Source organism: Lissotriton vulgaris, chromosome 2_1 (genome assembly GCF_964263255.1).
Source record: "Lissotriton vulgaris chromosome 2_1, aLisVul1.2, whole genome shotgun sequence".
Lineage (NCBI taxonomy): Eukaryota > Metazoa > Chordata > Amphibia > Caudata > Salamandridae > Lissotriton > Lissotriton vulgaris.
The window spans coordinates 1,350,285,378-1,350,302,791 of record NC_141687.1 but is presented as its reverse complement, the minus strand read 5'-3'; the positions used below and the strand labels follow the sequence as shown (position 1 = coordinate 1,350,302,791).

The 17,414-nt window shown below is 48.6% G+C and overlaps 1 protein-coding gene across 1 annotated transcript in view; it reads left to right on the top strand.

Annotated features, from left to right (window-relative positions):
• Nucleotides 1–17,414, top strand: part of PTPN4 (protein tyrosine phosphatase non-receptor type 4) — a 1,255,365-nt gene that overhangs the window by 111,694 nt on the left and 1,126,257 nt on the right. Inside the window, exon 2 of the mRNA XM_086957111.1 lies at nt 3,063–3,217. Within this exon, the coding sequence (XP_086813237.1) occupies nt 3,080–3,217 (138 nt within the window). The 5' untranslated portion in view covers nt 3,063–3,079. The remainder of the gene's footprint in view (nt 1–3,062; nt 3,218–17,414) is intronic.

The window sequence follows — 17,414 nt, the reverse complement described above, 5'->3', positions numbered from 1 at the left end:
TAGGGAATACTTACGTAAATTCGTATAGGGGAAGAAATTATCTATTCAGAACGATCATAAACCACAGGAATTGCTCTCTGCTTCACCTACGATTGCTAGACTTTTTATGCGCCTTCAAGAATTTCTCTATGCGATACAGTATGTAACTGGGCTAAAAACGACGCTGCAGATTTCTTAAGCAGGATGTCTTTTTCTTCGATCAAAATAGACAATACTGAATGGAATTTATTCAGGGTTGAAAGCGTATTGCATCTTAATGATTGTGAAAATGCTATTTTAGAACAAGAATGGAACTAAGCCTATGATCCTGTTGAAGTTTTAACTAAAGTTATGAGTATTTGTGTAGTGCTTTGAGGACTCCTGAGTATAAAAAGGATTCCAGTATATAAGGATTTTGAGAAGTCAGAAACTAAATAAGCTATTCTGCCCCATTTCTTTTGCGAGGCGATCCTTAATCTCCCATTAAAATTGAGGAGAAAGCCTTTTGTATTACCACATGAAGGGCGTTGTCAAAACTAAAAGAAGGGTCAAAGAGTTATACTGGTGGCAGTCAAAGAATTATACTGGTGGCAGTCGAAGAATTATACTAGTGGACAGGAATTAACTTTCAGACTAAACATTTTTTCAGGGACTGTAGTAAAAGATCTGACAAATGAGTCGAATTGAGAACAGTGACAGAATGGACACAAATATAATTACATTTGTGTGATGTTGCTAAGGAAGGATATCCAGCTTCTCTATTGACTGACAATGGAGTTCAGTTTAAGTCCCAGGAGATCTTGGATTTTTTACATTGTTCTGGAATTAACTATAGGTTTACTTCATTGTATCATCCCAGTGTTTATGATGCTGTGGAAAGGATGAGCCAGGTCTTTAGCGTCTTCCTCTTGACATGACCAGTTTCATCCTGCTGTTGTGCTGTTTATTTCCACACTTGGTTTATATTGTTCATCCTGTTCTCTAAGAGACATTGTGTCATTATTTTTTTTCATATCATTGTAATTCCATCCATCTATCTCTCAAAATCCTGTTCATAGTCTTATGGCTTAGTTCTGATTCTGCTGATTACAAACCCTGGAGGGTAGCATTGACTGTTCCATGAAACTGGTGTGGGAGCACACTGCTTAACCTCCCAGCAGAGTCGCCCCTAGGCATCAAGGTAGATGCAGTCCAGTTCGCCAAGTGAGTACACTTGGAAAGTCTCTTGATTGTTTCACCAGGTGGGTGCAGATTAGTGCTGGCCATCTCTGGACACGTGTTTCTGGATTATTATCCTTCATCAGCAGAGATTAGGCAAAATTATTTGGGGTTGCTGAGCAGGCTGCTGTATTCTTGGATCGCAGTATCTCTCCAGGTGCCTCTCCACGAGCTCGTCAGCTCAAAGCGGCTCGAGGGAGCCTTTAGACTGTTCCATACCATTCGCATTGGTTACAGCTTGTGCCAAACTCTTGATTCCCACAGGTTAGAAGACATTCCTGTTCTTTTGTGCAACAGTGACGTACAATTTTGTCTTTGATTATTTGATCAACCAAATTTTCATTTTCGCAGTTTGCTGCGAGAATACACAGTTCTGTTGCGTAGAATAGAAAGCTGACAATATACCTGCAATTAATTCGGTAGGCAACCCTAATTCAGATTGCTCTATCGTAATATCCCAACTGTGTTCGTATACACTGTTCTGTAGATGTATGCTTCGTGGTACAGCATACTTGTGTTGTCCCTGCAAGAGCCAGAAAATGAAAAATAAAACAATAGTAAAAGATTGTTTTATTTTTCACCTGCTGGCTCTGAGCCAGTGGGGCGCCATTGTAGAGGAGCCACCCCTGGCACAGGGGAATCTTCTCAAAATCACCATTGGGCTTTATGTGAGCTGCTGGGTGATCGGCCTTGTTTTATTATCCTGCCTCGGCTCGCAGGGCAGGGTGATGGAAATGGACTTGCGTGAGAAATGGCAAATCTCAAAAAGTTTAGGGCCCAGTTCCTTCTCAACACCTGTTCCCTCTCCCACATCTGGCCACACCTCGCCACATGCAGAAGTACTGTGTGTGTGAGATGTGTTGTTTTGAGGCTAAACCGCGCACACATGGGCAGCCGCTCATTGTTTGGATATCTGTGTAAATTTTTGGGGGTGCTGCTAAAATGTATAGCATCAAAGAACGGTTTATGGTAAATAATAAACTCTTAACTGGTAGCGATGTGTGTACTGTACCACTAGATATGAGCAAGAAACCTGACGCTTAGTCTGTACCTATTGTGAACCTCTGGTTTCTTTGGGTAAGCTTAGCGCTATGCAAAACTACCCAAAGTAAAATTACTGCCTGTCACCCAGAGTTTAATCTCGTCCTCCAAGAATTAAGCACAAAGCAATAACCTTTGATGACAGGAAGAGAATACCAATCTAGTTGATGCAAAGTGTGAAACTGGAAAATCTGGCATCAGTTGTTGCTTGGCCAAATTGTATGATCTTGGGCAAATCTAATAATCATGGAGCATTCTTTTTTGATCACGTATAAGCGCACTCATAAAATACATATTGTGAGTTTGATTTAACAGCCATAGAATTGTATATATATTTTTCAGTTGTGAAATAAATAGTTACGTAATTTGAATATTTTTTAGGGTGTGCGCATGTTTCTGTATTTTTGTAAATTACAGTTTTAAGTTTCAAATTGTACAAATTGCTTGAGGGTCCCCGCCTTTCAGTAGTGATTCACTAGGGGTCCTAAGTTAAAGTTGGGAACTGCTGGCATACACTGTTAAAAGATGAATGATTTTTGGTTAATGGGTATCATTTAGGAAAATATTACACACTGCGTGGCTTAAATGCATATTCGCCTCTGTTTCCATTTCACTCTTGCCAACTGTTTAGAAGCTTTATAGTTAAACGTTTTACAATGTATGCAATCTAAATTGGATGTCACTTGATTTAGTTAAAGTTGAAGGTTTTAGGAATTGTGGTTTTTAGTGGTGAGGGGTTCATGATAATAACCTGATACTTCTAGATTCCCATATTTCATGTCATAAGCCACTTCAGCAATGTATGTCTTTTTCATTTCTTGAAGACCCTGTGTGGACAGTAATGACCGCACGTTTTCGGTTGCCTACCGGCAGAACCTACAATGTACGAGCATCAGAGCTGGCACGAGATCGACAGCACACCGAGGTGGTCTGCAATATTCTTCTCCTGGATAACACTATACAAGCTTTCAAAATTAATGTAAGTGTAATCCTGAATATGAGCAAGTGTGATGGTATCTCTGACATTGTGTAGGATGTTGTAATATTGATTTGAAAATTGCAGTTTTAGAGAAAATTGTGTTAGTGGCTACAGAGCTAGATTGATATCAGTTGGGGTATTTCTTCATTATACTGTATTCCTGTTTGCATAACTAACTCCATGGTTGATTTTAAAATACCAGATTCACGATTTGATACCCCATTTGTTTTTTATCAGAAGTCGCCTGATATGGCAAATATGTTCCACTCAGTGTTCACAATTGAAAAATACAAAAAGTAAACACTTCAACCCAACCATGCATATAAAAACCTAACTTTAAATTCTGTTTACTTTGCCTAGCTAAATTCAGTATTTTGGGTTAGTGTGGGAAAGGGGGGGGAGATGAGTGAACCTCCTTATTCAGTTCTCTTGGGGAACAGAGTACTTATGTGTAAATGTTGCTGTCCCACAGTGCAAACATGCAAGGTATAACACCCCTGACCACCCTGCCTCCCACTAATCCATTAGCCCACAGCATTTGTTCCCACGAATTAGATCCTTTTAGATGTTTTGGTGTGCTTGATTGTGATAGGTGTAATTCTGCACTGGTCTATATATTTAAAGCACTTGGAGTGATACAAATACTTACAATTGTGATTACTAATCCAAAAGGCATACTCCAGAATATTTGCCTTTCAAGAAAGCTATGGCTGTTTTTGATTCCTGGATCCACTGATAAAAGTGCCAAAACTTGAAAAACTTAAATGTTTATTGTTAATGCATCAGAAGTGAACATTGGTTAAGTACTAGCCTCGTGGACCCCACAATAATGAGCCTTTAGAGAGATGGTTACTGTTTAATAGCTTGCAGCCAATGTGTCTATTTGCATCTGTGTCCCGAATAACCCCCACACGAGTAGATAAACAGAAAACCTGCCCCAGTCCTTGTTCGCTTCCACTAAACGTAGAATAGAACTTCACAATAGTTAGTGCCAGCACTGCAATATGCTCTCCTGTGCTACATCAATGGCAGCATTTCAAAAAGTGTGCTAATAACCAATACAGTGGAGCATTTGCTTACTATAGCTTAAGCAGCGGTTATGAAAAGCATTTGGTTGTCAGTTTTAGATTGCAGGACCAAAATCAGTTTACAAATGTAACTATCAATCCAGGGTGTGGAATTTCATAAAAGATCTACTTGTCCATGGGACAGGATGCTTCATAAATCTACTTGTCCTGTAACAAAATCAGCTTGCCCCTTTGGTGACAAGTACTGCGGCGACAAAATATGGCAGCAATCTCCTTATATAATAGCTTTGACAATAGCCTCTCTGATTATACCAGAGTTCATAGTAAGGTTTGAATGTTAGCAATTTTCTTATTTTGCCACGTTTCCGCAGATATACAAATGGGGCTGGAGGTGGAGGTAAGGAATAGCAAAAAAGGAGGGTTTTCCACTTCAAAGATTTCCCCTCTGCTTCCATCTACCATACTGGATTGCCAGGAATCCGAGGAGGAAGGTCCCTATGGAGTTGCCTATAGTCCCTCGCAACTTCATATTAAAGTCAGGACTCGGAAGAGGAAGACTTCCAAGAGGTTCAAGAGCATTTCTCTTTTAAAGATCGCCCTGTAAGAGACCAAAGCGGTATGAGTCCTTCCATCAAGCTTATCACTACCAGGATAAAGAGGAAGTGAATCCACCTGTTCAGGAAGAGGCTCTTTCAATGCCCGTCTCTTTGATATCAGACTTGAGGCACATGATTGACAGTTATTACAGTCGCCTTCCGGAAGATAATGCTCCAGCCTCTACTACTGCCTCTGCAAATGTTTCTCAGCCTGTGAGAGAAACACCTCTAGTTCAGTCACCTCCTCCAGTTCAACGTACGGACGTTCCGAAACTTATTACAATTCGAGATGATTTAACTGATTCAGATCATGACGATCAAGCTGAGGAAGGGGAAATTCCTCAAGATGATGTGGTTGGGGACGAATGGGACCAATATATTGTTCCAACTTCCCCGGTGTCACCATTACCGCAAGCAAGTTCTCTGCATGAAGATATAGCCAGCTTTCATGATCTGATTGAAAAGACTGCTAAGAGATTTCAACTTACTGTGCCGGTTCAAGAAAGTGACTGCTTTCTTTATGACTTCAAAGAGTCGGCTAGGAAGTCAGTAAGAGTTATCCCAATTATTCAGCATATCTGGGATGAAGGAATCAAGCTGATGAAAAAACCGGCTTAAGTTCCAGCTTCAATACCTAAGCTGGATAAGAAATCCCACGCTCCAGAAACGGCTCCGGCATGTCTTATCGGTCATCCTCGTCCGGAGTCGGTTGTGACCCAAGCAGCGCAAAAGAGCTCCAAAAATCCGATGCAAACATGCATGGCACCTCCTGATAAGGAGGGCAAGAGAATGGACGGTATAGGCAAATGCTTTGCAGTCATGGCAACAGCATCAATTAAAGCGGCCAACGCAATGGTACTTCTGAGCCGATTTAATGGACAGATGTGGTCTGACATCGCGCCAATTCTATCGCATCTCCCGGAGGATAAGAAAGAGGAAGCAAATACGATCTTGCAGGATGGAGCCAGGGTAGCGACGGAGTCCATAGACGTAGCAATGGACATAGCGTCGATAGCTTTCCGTCAGATGGCTGGAGCGGTAGCTCTACGGAGACAGTGGTGGCTCAAGTCAACCTCCTTTAGACTCGAAGTCCAGTCTAAAATCTTGGACATGCGAATTGATGGCGAAAGCCTCTTTGGTAAACATATTGATGAGGCACTCCAAGGAATAAAAGCAGATACCGATACTGCTAGATCTTTGGGATCGTTGCAGCAAGGCCGTTACCAGTCATTTAGCGGCAGAGGATCCATAGGACATTTTCAGCAACGCTCCTCTTATCATTTTAATAGGCACCAACCTTGCAATCTGCAGGGGTACCGTCAGTACTCCTCCAACCAGCAGTATCGATCTTTGAATACTTCTTTTCAAAACCAGGAAGGAGAAAATCTGCTGCCAGAGGAAAGCAAGACTCTGGTCGTAGACAGTGATATTCTTCAGGCGCCTCCGACACCGTTTCAGATCGATCAGTTCCATTACCTTTCTCAATTTCTACCACATTGGCAGTCCATAACATCGGACAGATGGGTATTAGACATCATTACACAGGGTCACACCCTGGAACGCTTACAAAAACCTCCAAATCGCCCACCTCTCTGCAGAGCTCAAGTCAAGTCAAAAATTTATATAGCGCACTACTCGCCCAGAGGTTCTCAAGGCGCTTGAGGGAGGGGGGTTCGCTACTTATCAAATAGCCAAGTTTTGAGTTGTTTTCTGAAGGAGAGGTGGTTCTGTGTGAGGCGGAGGTGGGTGGGGAGCGAATTCCAGGTCTTGGCCGCTAAGTAGGAGAATGATCTTCCTCCCATGGTGGCTTTTCGGATGCGTGGAATCGCGGCGAGGGCTTGATTGGACGATCGTAGTTGGCGGGTGGGGGTGTAAAAGGTCAGGCGCGTGTTGAGGTATCTGGGTCCTAAGTCATAGTGGGCCTTGTGTGTGTGGGTGAGGAGACGGAACATTATTCTCTTGTTGACGGGGAGCCAGTGAAGGTCTCTCGTGACCGGATATGTGATATTTGGCGGGGTATGTCTAGGATGATTCGGGCGGAGGCGTTTTGAATGCGTTGGAGTTTTTTCTGTAATTTGGCTGTGGTTCCGGCGTAGAGGGTGTTTCCGTAGTCCAGTCGGCTTGTGACGAGTGCTTGGGTGACCGTCTTTCTTGTTTCGGTGGGGATCCATCGGAAGATCTTTCGGAGCATGCGTAAGATGTTAAAGCATGATGATGAGATGGCGTTGACTTGTCTGGTCATCGAGAGGGAGGAGTCTAGGATGAATTCCAGGTTGCGAGCATGGTCCGTTGGTTTGGGTGCGCTGCCCAGGGCCGGCGGCCACCATGAGTTGTCCCATGCAGAGGGGGATGATCCTAGGATGAGTACTTCCGTCTTGTCTGAATTCAGTTTTAAACGTCTGTTCTTCATCCACTCGGCTACGTCTTTCATCCCTTCGTGTAAGTTGGTTTTGGCGGTGTTTGGGTCTTTGGTGAGGGAGCGGATGAGCTGTGTGTCGTCCGCGTATGAGATGATGTTGAGGTTGTGTTGGCGTGCGATGGCCACGAGGGGGCTCATGTAGACGTTGAAGAGGGTGGGGCTGAGTGATGATCCTTGTGGTACGCCGCAGATGACTTCGGTGGCCTCTGATCTGAAAGGGGGAGGCGGACTCTCTCGGTTCTTCAAGCGAGGGACGAGATGATCCAATCCAATGCTTTTCCTTGTATCCCGACATTGCTGAGGCGTTGTACAAGGGTGCTATGACAGACCGTGTCAAACGCTGCAGAGAGGTCCAGGAGGATGAGGGCAACTGTTTCCCCGTTGTCGAGTAGTGTTCGGATGTCGTCTGTTGCTGCGATGAGGGCGGTCTCGGTGCTGTGTTTGGCTCAGAAGCCGGACTGTGAGGGGTCGAGGGAGCCGTTAGATTCGAGGAAGGCGGCGAGCTGACTGTTGACGGTTTTCTCTATGACTTTGGCAGGGAATGGGAGGAGCGAGATGGTGCGGTAGTTCTTAAGTTCAGTGGGGTCTGCTGTAGGTTTTTACAGAAGGGCACTGAGTTCGGCATGTTTCCAGCTTTCCGGGAAGGTAGCGGTGTTTAGGGAGCAGTTGATGCTATCTCGGAGTTGGGGTGCGATGATGGAGTCGGCCTTGTTGAAGATGTGGTGGGGACATGGGTCGGTTGGCGATCCGGAGTGGATGGAGTTCATCAAGGGATGGTGTCTTCGGTGTTGATCAGGTTCCAGGCGCTGAGGGTGGTGGTGGGGGGCTTCAGTTCGGAGGTAAGGGGAGTGGGCTGGTCGCCGAAGCTGTTATGTATGTCAGTGATTTTGCTGTGGAAGAACGATGCTAGAGAGTCGCAGAGGTCTAGAGAGGGAGTGATGTCGTTGGTGCCGGCGCTGGGATTGGTAAGCTCTTTGACGATGTTGAAGAGTTCCTTGCTGTTGTGGGCGTTGTTGTCGAGTCGATCCTTGAATGCTGATTTCTTGGTGGATCGGATCAGCTGGTGGTGTTTTACGGGTGGCGTCCTTGAGGGCGGTCATGTGGTCTGTGGTTAGGTTTGTTCGCCAGGCTTTCTCGAGGGATCGGCAGTTCTTTTTGGAGTTCTTGAGGTCGTCGTTGAACCAGGGGGCTTTTTTGCTTCCTGGCTTGTTGTGATGGTTTTTCAAGGGTGCTAATTCGTCAGCGCAGTGGGTGATCCATTGTGCGAGATTGATGGCTGCTTGATTTGGGTCCGATGATCTGGCGGGAGGATTTTGGTTTAGCAATGTGGTGAGCTGGTCGGTGGTGATTTTGTTCCAGTTTCTGCTGGAGACTTGTTGTGGGTGGTGGTGGGTCGTGGTCTTTCTGAAGTTGAAGTGGACGCAGCTGTGGTCCGTCCAGTGGAGTTCTGTGGCGTGATTGAAGGAGACGTGCTTGCTGGAGGAGAAGATTGCGTCGAGCGTGTGTCCAGCGTAGTGGGTGGGGGTGTTTACTAGTTGTTGGAGTCCGAGATTGGCGAGGTTGTCCAGAAGGGTGGTGGTGTTGCTATTGTTGTCCATTTCCAGGTGGAAGTTGAGGTCTCCTAAGAGAATGTAGTCCTCGGAGGGGAGGGCGTGTGGGCTGATAAAGTCAGCGATGTCTTCGCTGAATTGTGTGCGGGGTCCTGGGGGTCTGTAAATGAGGGCGCCTCTAAGTGTGGTCTTGGGGTCGGTGTGGATCTGGAAGTGAAGGTGTTCTGCTGCTTTGAGGGGGTCGTCGGAGCTGGTCGAGATGCGGATGGTGTTCTTGTGGACGATGGCGATGCCTCCTCCTGTTTGGTTGATGCGGTCTTTTCGGACGATCTTGTAACCGTCCGGGATGGCTATGGTGATGTCGGGCGCTGATGAGGCGTTCATCCAGTTTTCTGTAAGAAAGGCGACGTCTGGTGTTATGGTGTCGAGTAGGTTCTATAGTTCAATGGCGTGTCTCTGGACTTACCGGGTGTTGATCGGGATGCACTTCAGGTGGTTGTTGTTTGAGTTCAGTTTGGCGTTTGTGGTTGTAGTGTTGGTCCTGATGCAGCAGAACTTGCAGGATTGGCAGGTGAAGGGTCCGTGGGTACGTCCTGGGGCGGCTTGGTGGCAGTCGGGGAGTCGGTCGGTGTTGAGTGCAGACAGGGTTGGGGCATCGTACGTTAGGCGGGTGGAGAGGTTTTTGCGGGGGCCAGGGGGTCTGGCGCTGGGTGCGGTCGAGGCGCGGACGGGCGTAGACGGGCTTACCTTTGGCGCGCATAGGGCGCGTCAGCTGCGCGCGAATGCATCTGTCATAAGTGGAGAGTGGAGGGGGCGGAGCGAGGGAGGAGCAGCTGGGATGCGGGAGCGGGGAGGCGATGTCCAGGGAAAGCTTGAGGGAACGGGGGTGGGGCCGCGGGGGAGCAGCGACAGGGTGTCTCATATTGAAAGGAGCGATAGAAGAAGTCCCATCAGGCCAGCAAGGGACCGGTTTCTATTCGCACTTCTTCCTTATAAAAAAGAGACAATCTTCCAAATGGAGGCAGATACTGGACCTCATAGATCTGAACAAATACATAAAGAAAATCTCATTTCGCATTCTGTCCCTACAGGAAATTCTTCTCTTGCTTCGCAAAGGAGACTACATGGTCTCTCTAGACCTGTTGGATGCATACTTCCATATTCCGATCCACAAAAAGTACAAAAAGTATCTTCAATTCATGGTGGCGGTTACCAGTTCAAAGTGTTGCCTTTCGGCCTGAAGTCTGCCCCAAGAGTTTTCGCAAAATGCATGACTCCGATAGCAGCACATCTAAGACAGCAAGGTCTCCTAATCTTTCCCTATTTGGACGACTGGTTAATAAAAGAACCGTTGTACCAAGCAATGCAAGAGTTTTTACATATTTGTATGGACCTCTTTCAAAGATTAGGCCTTCGGATAAACAAAGTAATTTCTTCTCCCGACACGTTCCCTGCAATTCCTCGGAGCAATATTAAAAACTCTGGCAGTAAAAGCGTTTCCATCGGAGGAACGCGTAACGAAAATCCTACATCTGACAGCATCTCTGGCATCAAAAAAGTCAACTTCCATCAGGATCTTCAAGTCATTACTGGGGATGATGTCCTCTTGTATCCCATTGATTCCCAACTGCCGTTTACATATGAGACCGCTGCAAGAGGCCCTTGACAAACAATGGGTTCAAGCTCTAGGTTCATTTGACGACAAGCTGGTCATAACCTGTCAAATCAAATGAGCAATGGCATGGTGGGGTATCAGGAGCAACCTGACAAAGTTCCTGTTATTCGAACCTCAGTCTCCAAGTTACGTCATGACATCAGTCGCTTCATTGCGAGGTTGGGGAGCACACCTGCAAGACCTAGAGATTCAAGGTCTTTGGTATCCTCAAGAGGCAAAACTTCACAACCTCTTGGAATTGAAAGCAGTTTACCTGGGCCTTTAGGCTTTTCTTCCCAGAATTCAAGGATCATCAGTCTTAGTAAGGACAGACAGCACTACTACAATGTTCTACCTTCGAAAGCAGGGTGGCACAAGATCAAAGCCCCTATCGGCACAGGCTCAAAAAATGTGGACTTGGCTTCTTCGCCACAACATAGCTCTGGAAGTGGAGCATGTGCCGGGCATAGACAATACAAGAGCGGATCTTTTAAGCAGATCTTCCGACATTTGCCACAAATGGGAGTTAAATCAAGACCAACTGAATCGGATCTTCCAATTGTGGGGCAAGCCAAGTTTGGACTTGTTTGCAACTCGGAACAACAAAAAATGCAAGCATTATGCTAGCAGGTTCCCTCTGAAGGGTTCGAGAGGGAATGCTCTTCATCTCAGATAGACAGGGATGTTCGCTTATGCCTTCCCTCCCTTTCCTCTAATTCCGAGAATATTGAGAAAGATGAGATCGGAACCTTGCCAAATAATTCTAATAGCCCCAGCCTGGCCAAGACAATTTTGGTATACATACTTGTATAGCGCACTACTCACCCGCAAGGGTCTCAAGGCGGATACAGAACTTCTCCAATTGCCAGTGGAGCCAAGGATACAGTTTCCAATACCCCAAACTTTGATTTCCATAAACAGAGGCCAAGTACTTCATCCACAATTGACCACTCTAAAATTGTCGGCTTGGAACCTTTTGAGCATGAATTCCAGTCACTAGATATCCCTCAGGAATGTTGTGAACTATTGAAAAGTTGAAAAGTTCTGCAGCACTGTCTACTAACAAGACATACACTGCAAAATGGAAACGATTCTGTAATTGGTGCCTTGCTCATAAGGTGCTCATAAGGTGCATCCCTTTTCTTCTCCCTCTGAGCAAATCCTTCCTTATCTGCTGCTCTCCATACTTTGGACATAGGCAGATGTCTAAAATTCTACATTGAAAAGACAAAACCCTTTCGCAAATCAAACCAATTGTTTGTTGCTTACTCAGGGCCTAGGAAAGGTTTGGCTCTTTCAAGATCCTCTATTTCTAGATGGATTGCATCCGCCATTGTCTTCTGTCAAGAGAAAGCAGGAAGACCTCTCGACACGAAAGTCCCTGCTCATGATACACGGAAAATGGCAACGTCATCTGCTTCGCTCGCAGGTGTTTCAATTCCAGACATATGCAGAGCAGCAACTTGGTCGAATGTTCATACATTAACCAAACATTATTGTCTGGACACAGTATGAAAAGGAGATGCAGCAGTGGGACAAGCAGTTCTGCGACATTTTTTTAAATAATGTACATGTTTATGAATTTACAGTGGTTTTCTGTAAGGTTATTTATGCACAAACGTTTTTAATGACTTATGGGGTTTCATGCCTTTTGATTATTGATGAGTCTTTTTAAAAAAAAAAAAAAAAAAAAAGCGTATGGCACACAGCCCTGAGGAAAAAAGGGTTCTAGAAACGCTCTTGCAAAAAGGACTGCTATCTATTCTGATACAAGCATGTGAATCTATGGAAGATTGAATACTGGAGAAAAAACTAGTTACTTACCTGTACACTATGGTTCTCCAGTATTATCTTTCATAGATTAACATGCGCCCGCCCACCTCGCTGTTTCTGCTAGGTAGACCACCTTTTATCTCTGGTTTCTTACAAAGCTCACTTTTGGGCTGTTGGAAATCTGATGTATGGTAGCTCTGCTGGGAATGGTGTAGGCTGGTGCTAGCAGCTGATTGGCTGTGGTTTGGGCCACATAATGAGGAGGAGAGGTTACCTATTGTTTCACTACTCTATGGTTTCCAGGCAGTTTTTTCTTTTACTGCTATGGTTATTCTTTTACCGGGATACTCCCACCATGACAACGGGGAAGATACAAGCATGTGAATCTATGAAAGATAATACTGGAGATTCATAGTGTACAGGTAAGTAACTAGTTTTTTCTCTACAGTTGGAACTAACCTTTTGAGTCTGTGCAAACTTACTAACTTGCATGTTTTATGGAATTTCATCAACTTTGTCTCTAAAATTTTCCCAGATTGAGAAAGGTTGGGTATTTACTCCATACTTGGGCAGAAGTAAAACTTCTTCTGGTGTTAGGGGGTGGGGGGGGGGAGTGGTTGGTGGGAATGTGAGCTTGTTACCCTTGTTACCGCTCAACAGATTTTTGTGGGCAGATTTACACATGCATATTTGCTCATGCTAAAATGCAGTTCTCAAATATTTTCTAGGAGTAAGATTTCCTGACCTACTTCTGTAAATGTTGGACAGGCCACGTGAAGGGCCGCTCCCCCTCTGCCCGACCAGGCCCGAGCCCGGTCCCTCAAGTGTCACACACCACCACTTCACGTTTTCCGTCCCCTCCGGGACCCTTGCCTCTGAACATATCGACCTCGTGGGCCCGATCCATTACTGGCCCGCGCGCCCAGCCCGGGCGCCATCTTGGACACTCCGCCACGAGGCCGCGTGGCCCCCGATCGACCCCAACCCTGGGCCTGGCCAGGCCTCAGACATCCCGGCACCACCATCCACCCAGGAGGTGAGCGGACTACTTGGCAGGTCAATGGGATAAAGAGGTGTCGATGGTTCTCCATCGCCAGGTGCCGCTCGCCACAACCTCCCCGGGCGCTGGCTCCACCCCCCTGCTGGGTGTCTGGACCCCTTCATCCCGGACCCCCCAACCTCCAAGTGCGAGGGTCCGGACATCAAAGGGCACCAGCCCTATAACTGGGGCAGCCCCAGAGCAGGAAGGCAGGTGTATCCTGGAGTCGAGAGACGCAGTGAAGAACTCATCCTTGACGGACTACTGGCGCTGCCGTAGCCCTGCCTTGCGAACCATCGTCCTGCCTGCTGGCGCTGCCGCAACCTTCGTAACCTTCATCGTCGTCGGGACCTGCTGGCGTGGCCGCGGACCGTTTGTAACCACCATCTTCATCGGGACCTGCTGGCTCCGCCGCGGACCGTCGCTTCCTTCATCCATCTCGGGACCTGCCTGGCTCCGCCGCGGCCCGATCATCTAGAACGCCGAGCTCGAGGATTGAGAGCTATTTTCATCTATTGGTAACAAGACTGTCCCGCTTCCCTTTTCCCAATCCAGAGACCAGAATCGAGGGGACCCCTGAGTCCAGACCTCCTTGTATAATTTTACCGTACCTAAAGAATTGCTGATAAAGTATCGTTGAACCTTATCCTGGTGTGGTGTCCGTCTGTGGGGGGGAAGTTACTTGTCTGTACGATCGCTGGAGACGGCTCTCCCCGGAGACCTCTCCCCTTGTCCTCGGCCGACCCTCCCGGTCCGTCTAACATTGGTGGCCAGCGGCGCGATCCGAATCACCGCATAATCGTACAGAGAGTAGCTCACCCCACGACGAAATCACAATGACAACCAAAGAAAGCGGATCCACCGAGAAATTTCAAATGGAGAAATTGGACGAGTACAGCCATCGTGAATTAAAACAATTCTGCATCGAACTAGGTATCGCTACCACCGGTCTAAGTACCAAAGACGATTTCAAGCATGCCCTAGAGTCCTGGGCAGAAACCGGGGCCGTGGGAACCACCAACCGAAACATCGCAGCAGTAGGAAAAAACACCACGGCCCCCGAGGAACAAAGAACGGGTCTCTCGCAAGACGAGATCCAGGAACGAGAAAAAACACGACTACATGAACTAGAAATGGCCCAGCTCAAAATGGATGTTGAACTTAAACTGGCCGAACAGAAAATAAGCTTAGAGCACCTGCGTCTCCGTGAAGAAAGAGAGGAAAAACAGAGACAAAGGGAGCTCGAGGAAAAGAGGCTGGCGTATGAACACGAGCGCAAACTAGCTGAGATAGACTTACGCAAGCAGAACAGAGAATTAGGGGTGCCCGAGCAACCCCGCGACCCAGGGGCAACAGAAAAAAAGGTACACATCCCCAAGGATGTCGTTCGAGAATACTTCCGAGAGGACGACATCCAGCAATGGTTCAAGGCCTACGAAATCGCTATGACCGCCCACCGGATCGATCGAAGCGATTGGGGAGCCGGTCTATGGGGGAGATTCCTCAATGAGGGCCGCGATGCCCTGCTACAGCTCCCGGACCATCAGATGACCTCCTATGACCACATGAAAGCTGCCCTCCTCACCCGCTATGGGCTCACACCCGAGATGTACCGTCAGAGGTTCCGAGACTGCACCCGCATCCCGGGTACAACTTGGGTGGACTACGTGAACTACTTTAGCCGAGCCTTCGAGGGCTGGATCAAAGGAAGCAATGTCACAACGTACGAACAACTCTTCAACCTCATGGTGTGGGAGCATCTATCAAACAATTGCTTCATTGAGCTCCGGCAGCACCTCCTCGACAGCAAATTGACTGATCCACGGCAGCTCGCAGCCGAGGCTGACCGGTGGGAAATCACCAGAGTGGGCCGAAATGGGTCCTATGAACAGAACTGGAACAACAACGGTCAGCACCGTCCCCGAGGAGGAGGGGGGGGCCAAGGGCGAGGAAGAGACAACGCTCTGGTCGCCCCCGCTACCAGCACCACCCCCCCGGCCAACCGGGGCAGCACCCCGGCGCGACCGGGATACAGAGCCAATGTCACGTGTCACCGATGCCAACGAGTCGGCCACTATGCAAACGACCCAAATTGCCCGCAGTACCAGAGCCCAAGACCCCGCCAAGTGGCCGCTGCTGCCCTAGGGGAAGAACAGATCTCCGAGGAGCAGGAAGAATACGAACAAGAGCATCAAGAATGGGAGCCAGCCGCCATGACTTTAGCATGCTTAGGGGGGAAAGACATGGTCCCGCGGGTCCCCCTACCCGCTAACACCCGGAAGTACAGCCAATGGGTGAGCATCAATGGACGCCAGGCCGAAGCCCTCCGTGACACCGGGGCCAGTGTAACAGCCGTCCGCTGTCACCTGGTGACCCCAGAACAGTTCATACCAAACATTCTCTGCCCTGTCCGTTCAGCCGATAACTCGGAAAGTCTGTGTCGGATGGCCTGCGTCCCTTTCGAATGGGGAGGGGTCTCCGGCATGTTGAAAGTAACGGTCCGAGATGATGCTCCCGTAGACTGTCTCCTGGGGAATGACCTTGAAAGCTCGCCCTGGGCAGCCGTAGAACGAAGAGAACACCTGGGGATGTTGGGCGTCCCGGACTGGGCGTGCGTCACCACCCGGTCCATGGCCGCCCGTGCCAATCCCCGACAAGAGGAACCCGAATGGCCGGCGCCTCCTCCCCCGGTCGCCCCAGTCGAAGACACCGACCGTGCCGTCCCCCCAGAACCAGCTCAACCTCCGGACCTCGCTGGCCTCGACCAGTGGCATCAAGAGGGGGGACCCACACAAGAACAGTTTCGCCAAGAGCAAAAGACCTGTCCCTCCCTCGAGGGACTCCGCCAACAAGCCCTCGCCCAGAGCGCAGGAGATACCTCCGGAACACATTGGGTCTACTGGGACAATGATCTGCTATACAGCGAACAAAGGATCGCGGAGTTGGGGGCCAGCCGAGTGCTAGTGGTGCCCCTCCGTTTTAGGGACTTCTTGCTAAACCTGGCCCACGATGTCCCCCTGGCTGGACACCTGGGTCAGGATAAAACCTACAGCCGCCTAGTAACCCACTTCTTCTGGCCCAAAATGAGGAATGATGTACTCCAGCATTGCCGATCTTGCCCCACGTGCCAAGCCAGTGGAAAGAGCGGCCGCAAACTAAAGGCCCCCCTGCAACCATTTCCCGTGGTCACCACCCCGTTCGAGAGGGTCGGGATAGACATTGTGGGGCCCCTGGACTCCCGTACAAAACAAGGACATCGGTTCATCCTGGTACTAGTGGACCACGCCACCCGCTACCCCGAGGCTGTTCCCCTGCGAACTGTGACAGCCCCGGTGGTCGGCCTGGCCCTGATGGGGATCTTCTCCCGTGTGGGCTTCCCCAGAGAAGTCGTCAGCGACAGGGGCACAAACTTTATTTCCAAATATATGAAGTCCCTCTGGCAACAGTGTGGGGTCACCTACCGATTCACGACCCCCTATCACCCTCAAGGAAACGGACTCGTTGAGCGGTTCAACCGCACGCTCAAAGGGATGATTGGGGGGTTGGAAGAGCCCCTCCGTCGCCAGTGGGATGTGCTGCTGCCGTGCCTCCTCTTCGCATATCGAGAGGTCCCCCAGAAGTCCCTCGGCTTCAGCCCGTTTGAGTTATTGTATGGACACCCCGTACGGGGGCCTCTCAGTCTAGTCAAGGAAGGCTGGGAATTGCCCCCTCTAAAGAACCCCCCAGATGTCTTCAAATACCTCCTAACCCTCCGCAACCAGGTCTTGGCCGGACTCGAAGGATTCAGCGCCGCCTACCTAGACGACATCGCTGTGTACAGCCACCACTGGTCCGACCACCTCCACCACCTCCGAGCGGTGCTACAGGCCCTTCAGCAAGCTGGCCTCACGATCAAGGCCAGCAAATGCCAAATTGGTCAGGGGTCCGTAACCTACCTCGGACACCAGGTGGGAAGCGGCCTGGTGGCCCCTCTGCAGCTCAAGATTGCCGCCATCCAGTCCTGGCAGCCCCCCATCACCCAGACCGAGGTCCGCGCCTTTTTGGGACTCATGGGCTATTACAGACGGTTCGTGAAAGACTATGGTACCATAGTGGGGCCCCTCACAGAGCTCACGTCCAAAAATCAACCCAAGAAGGT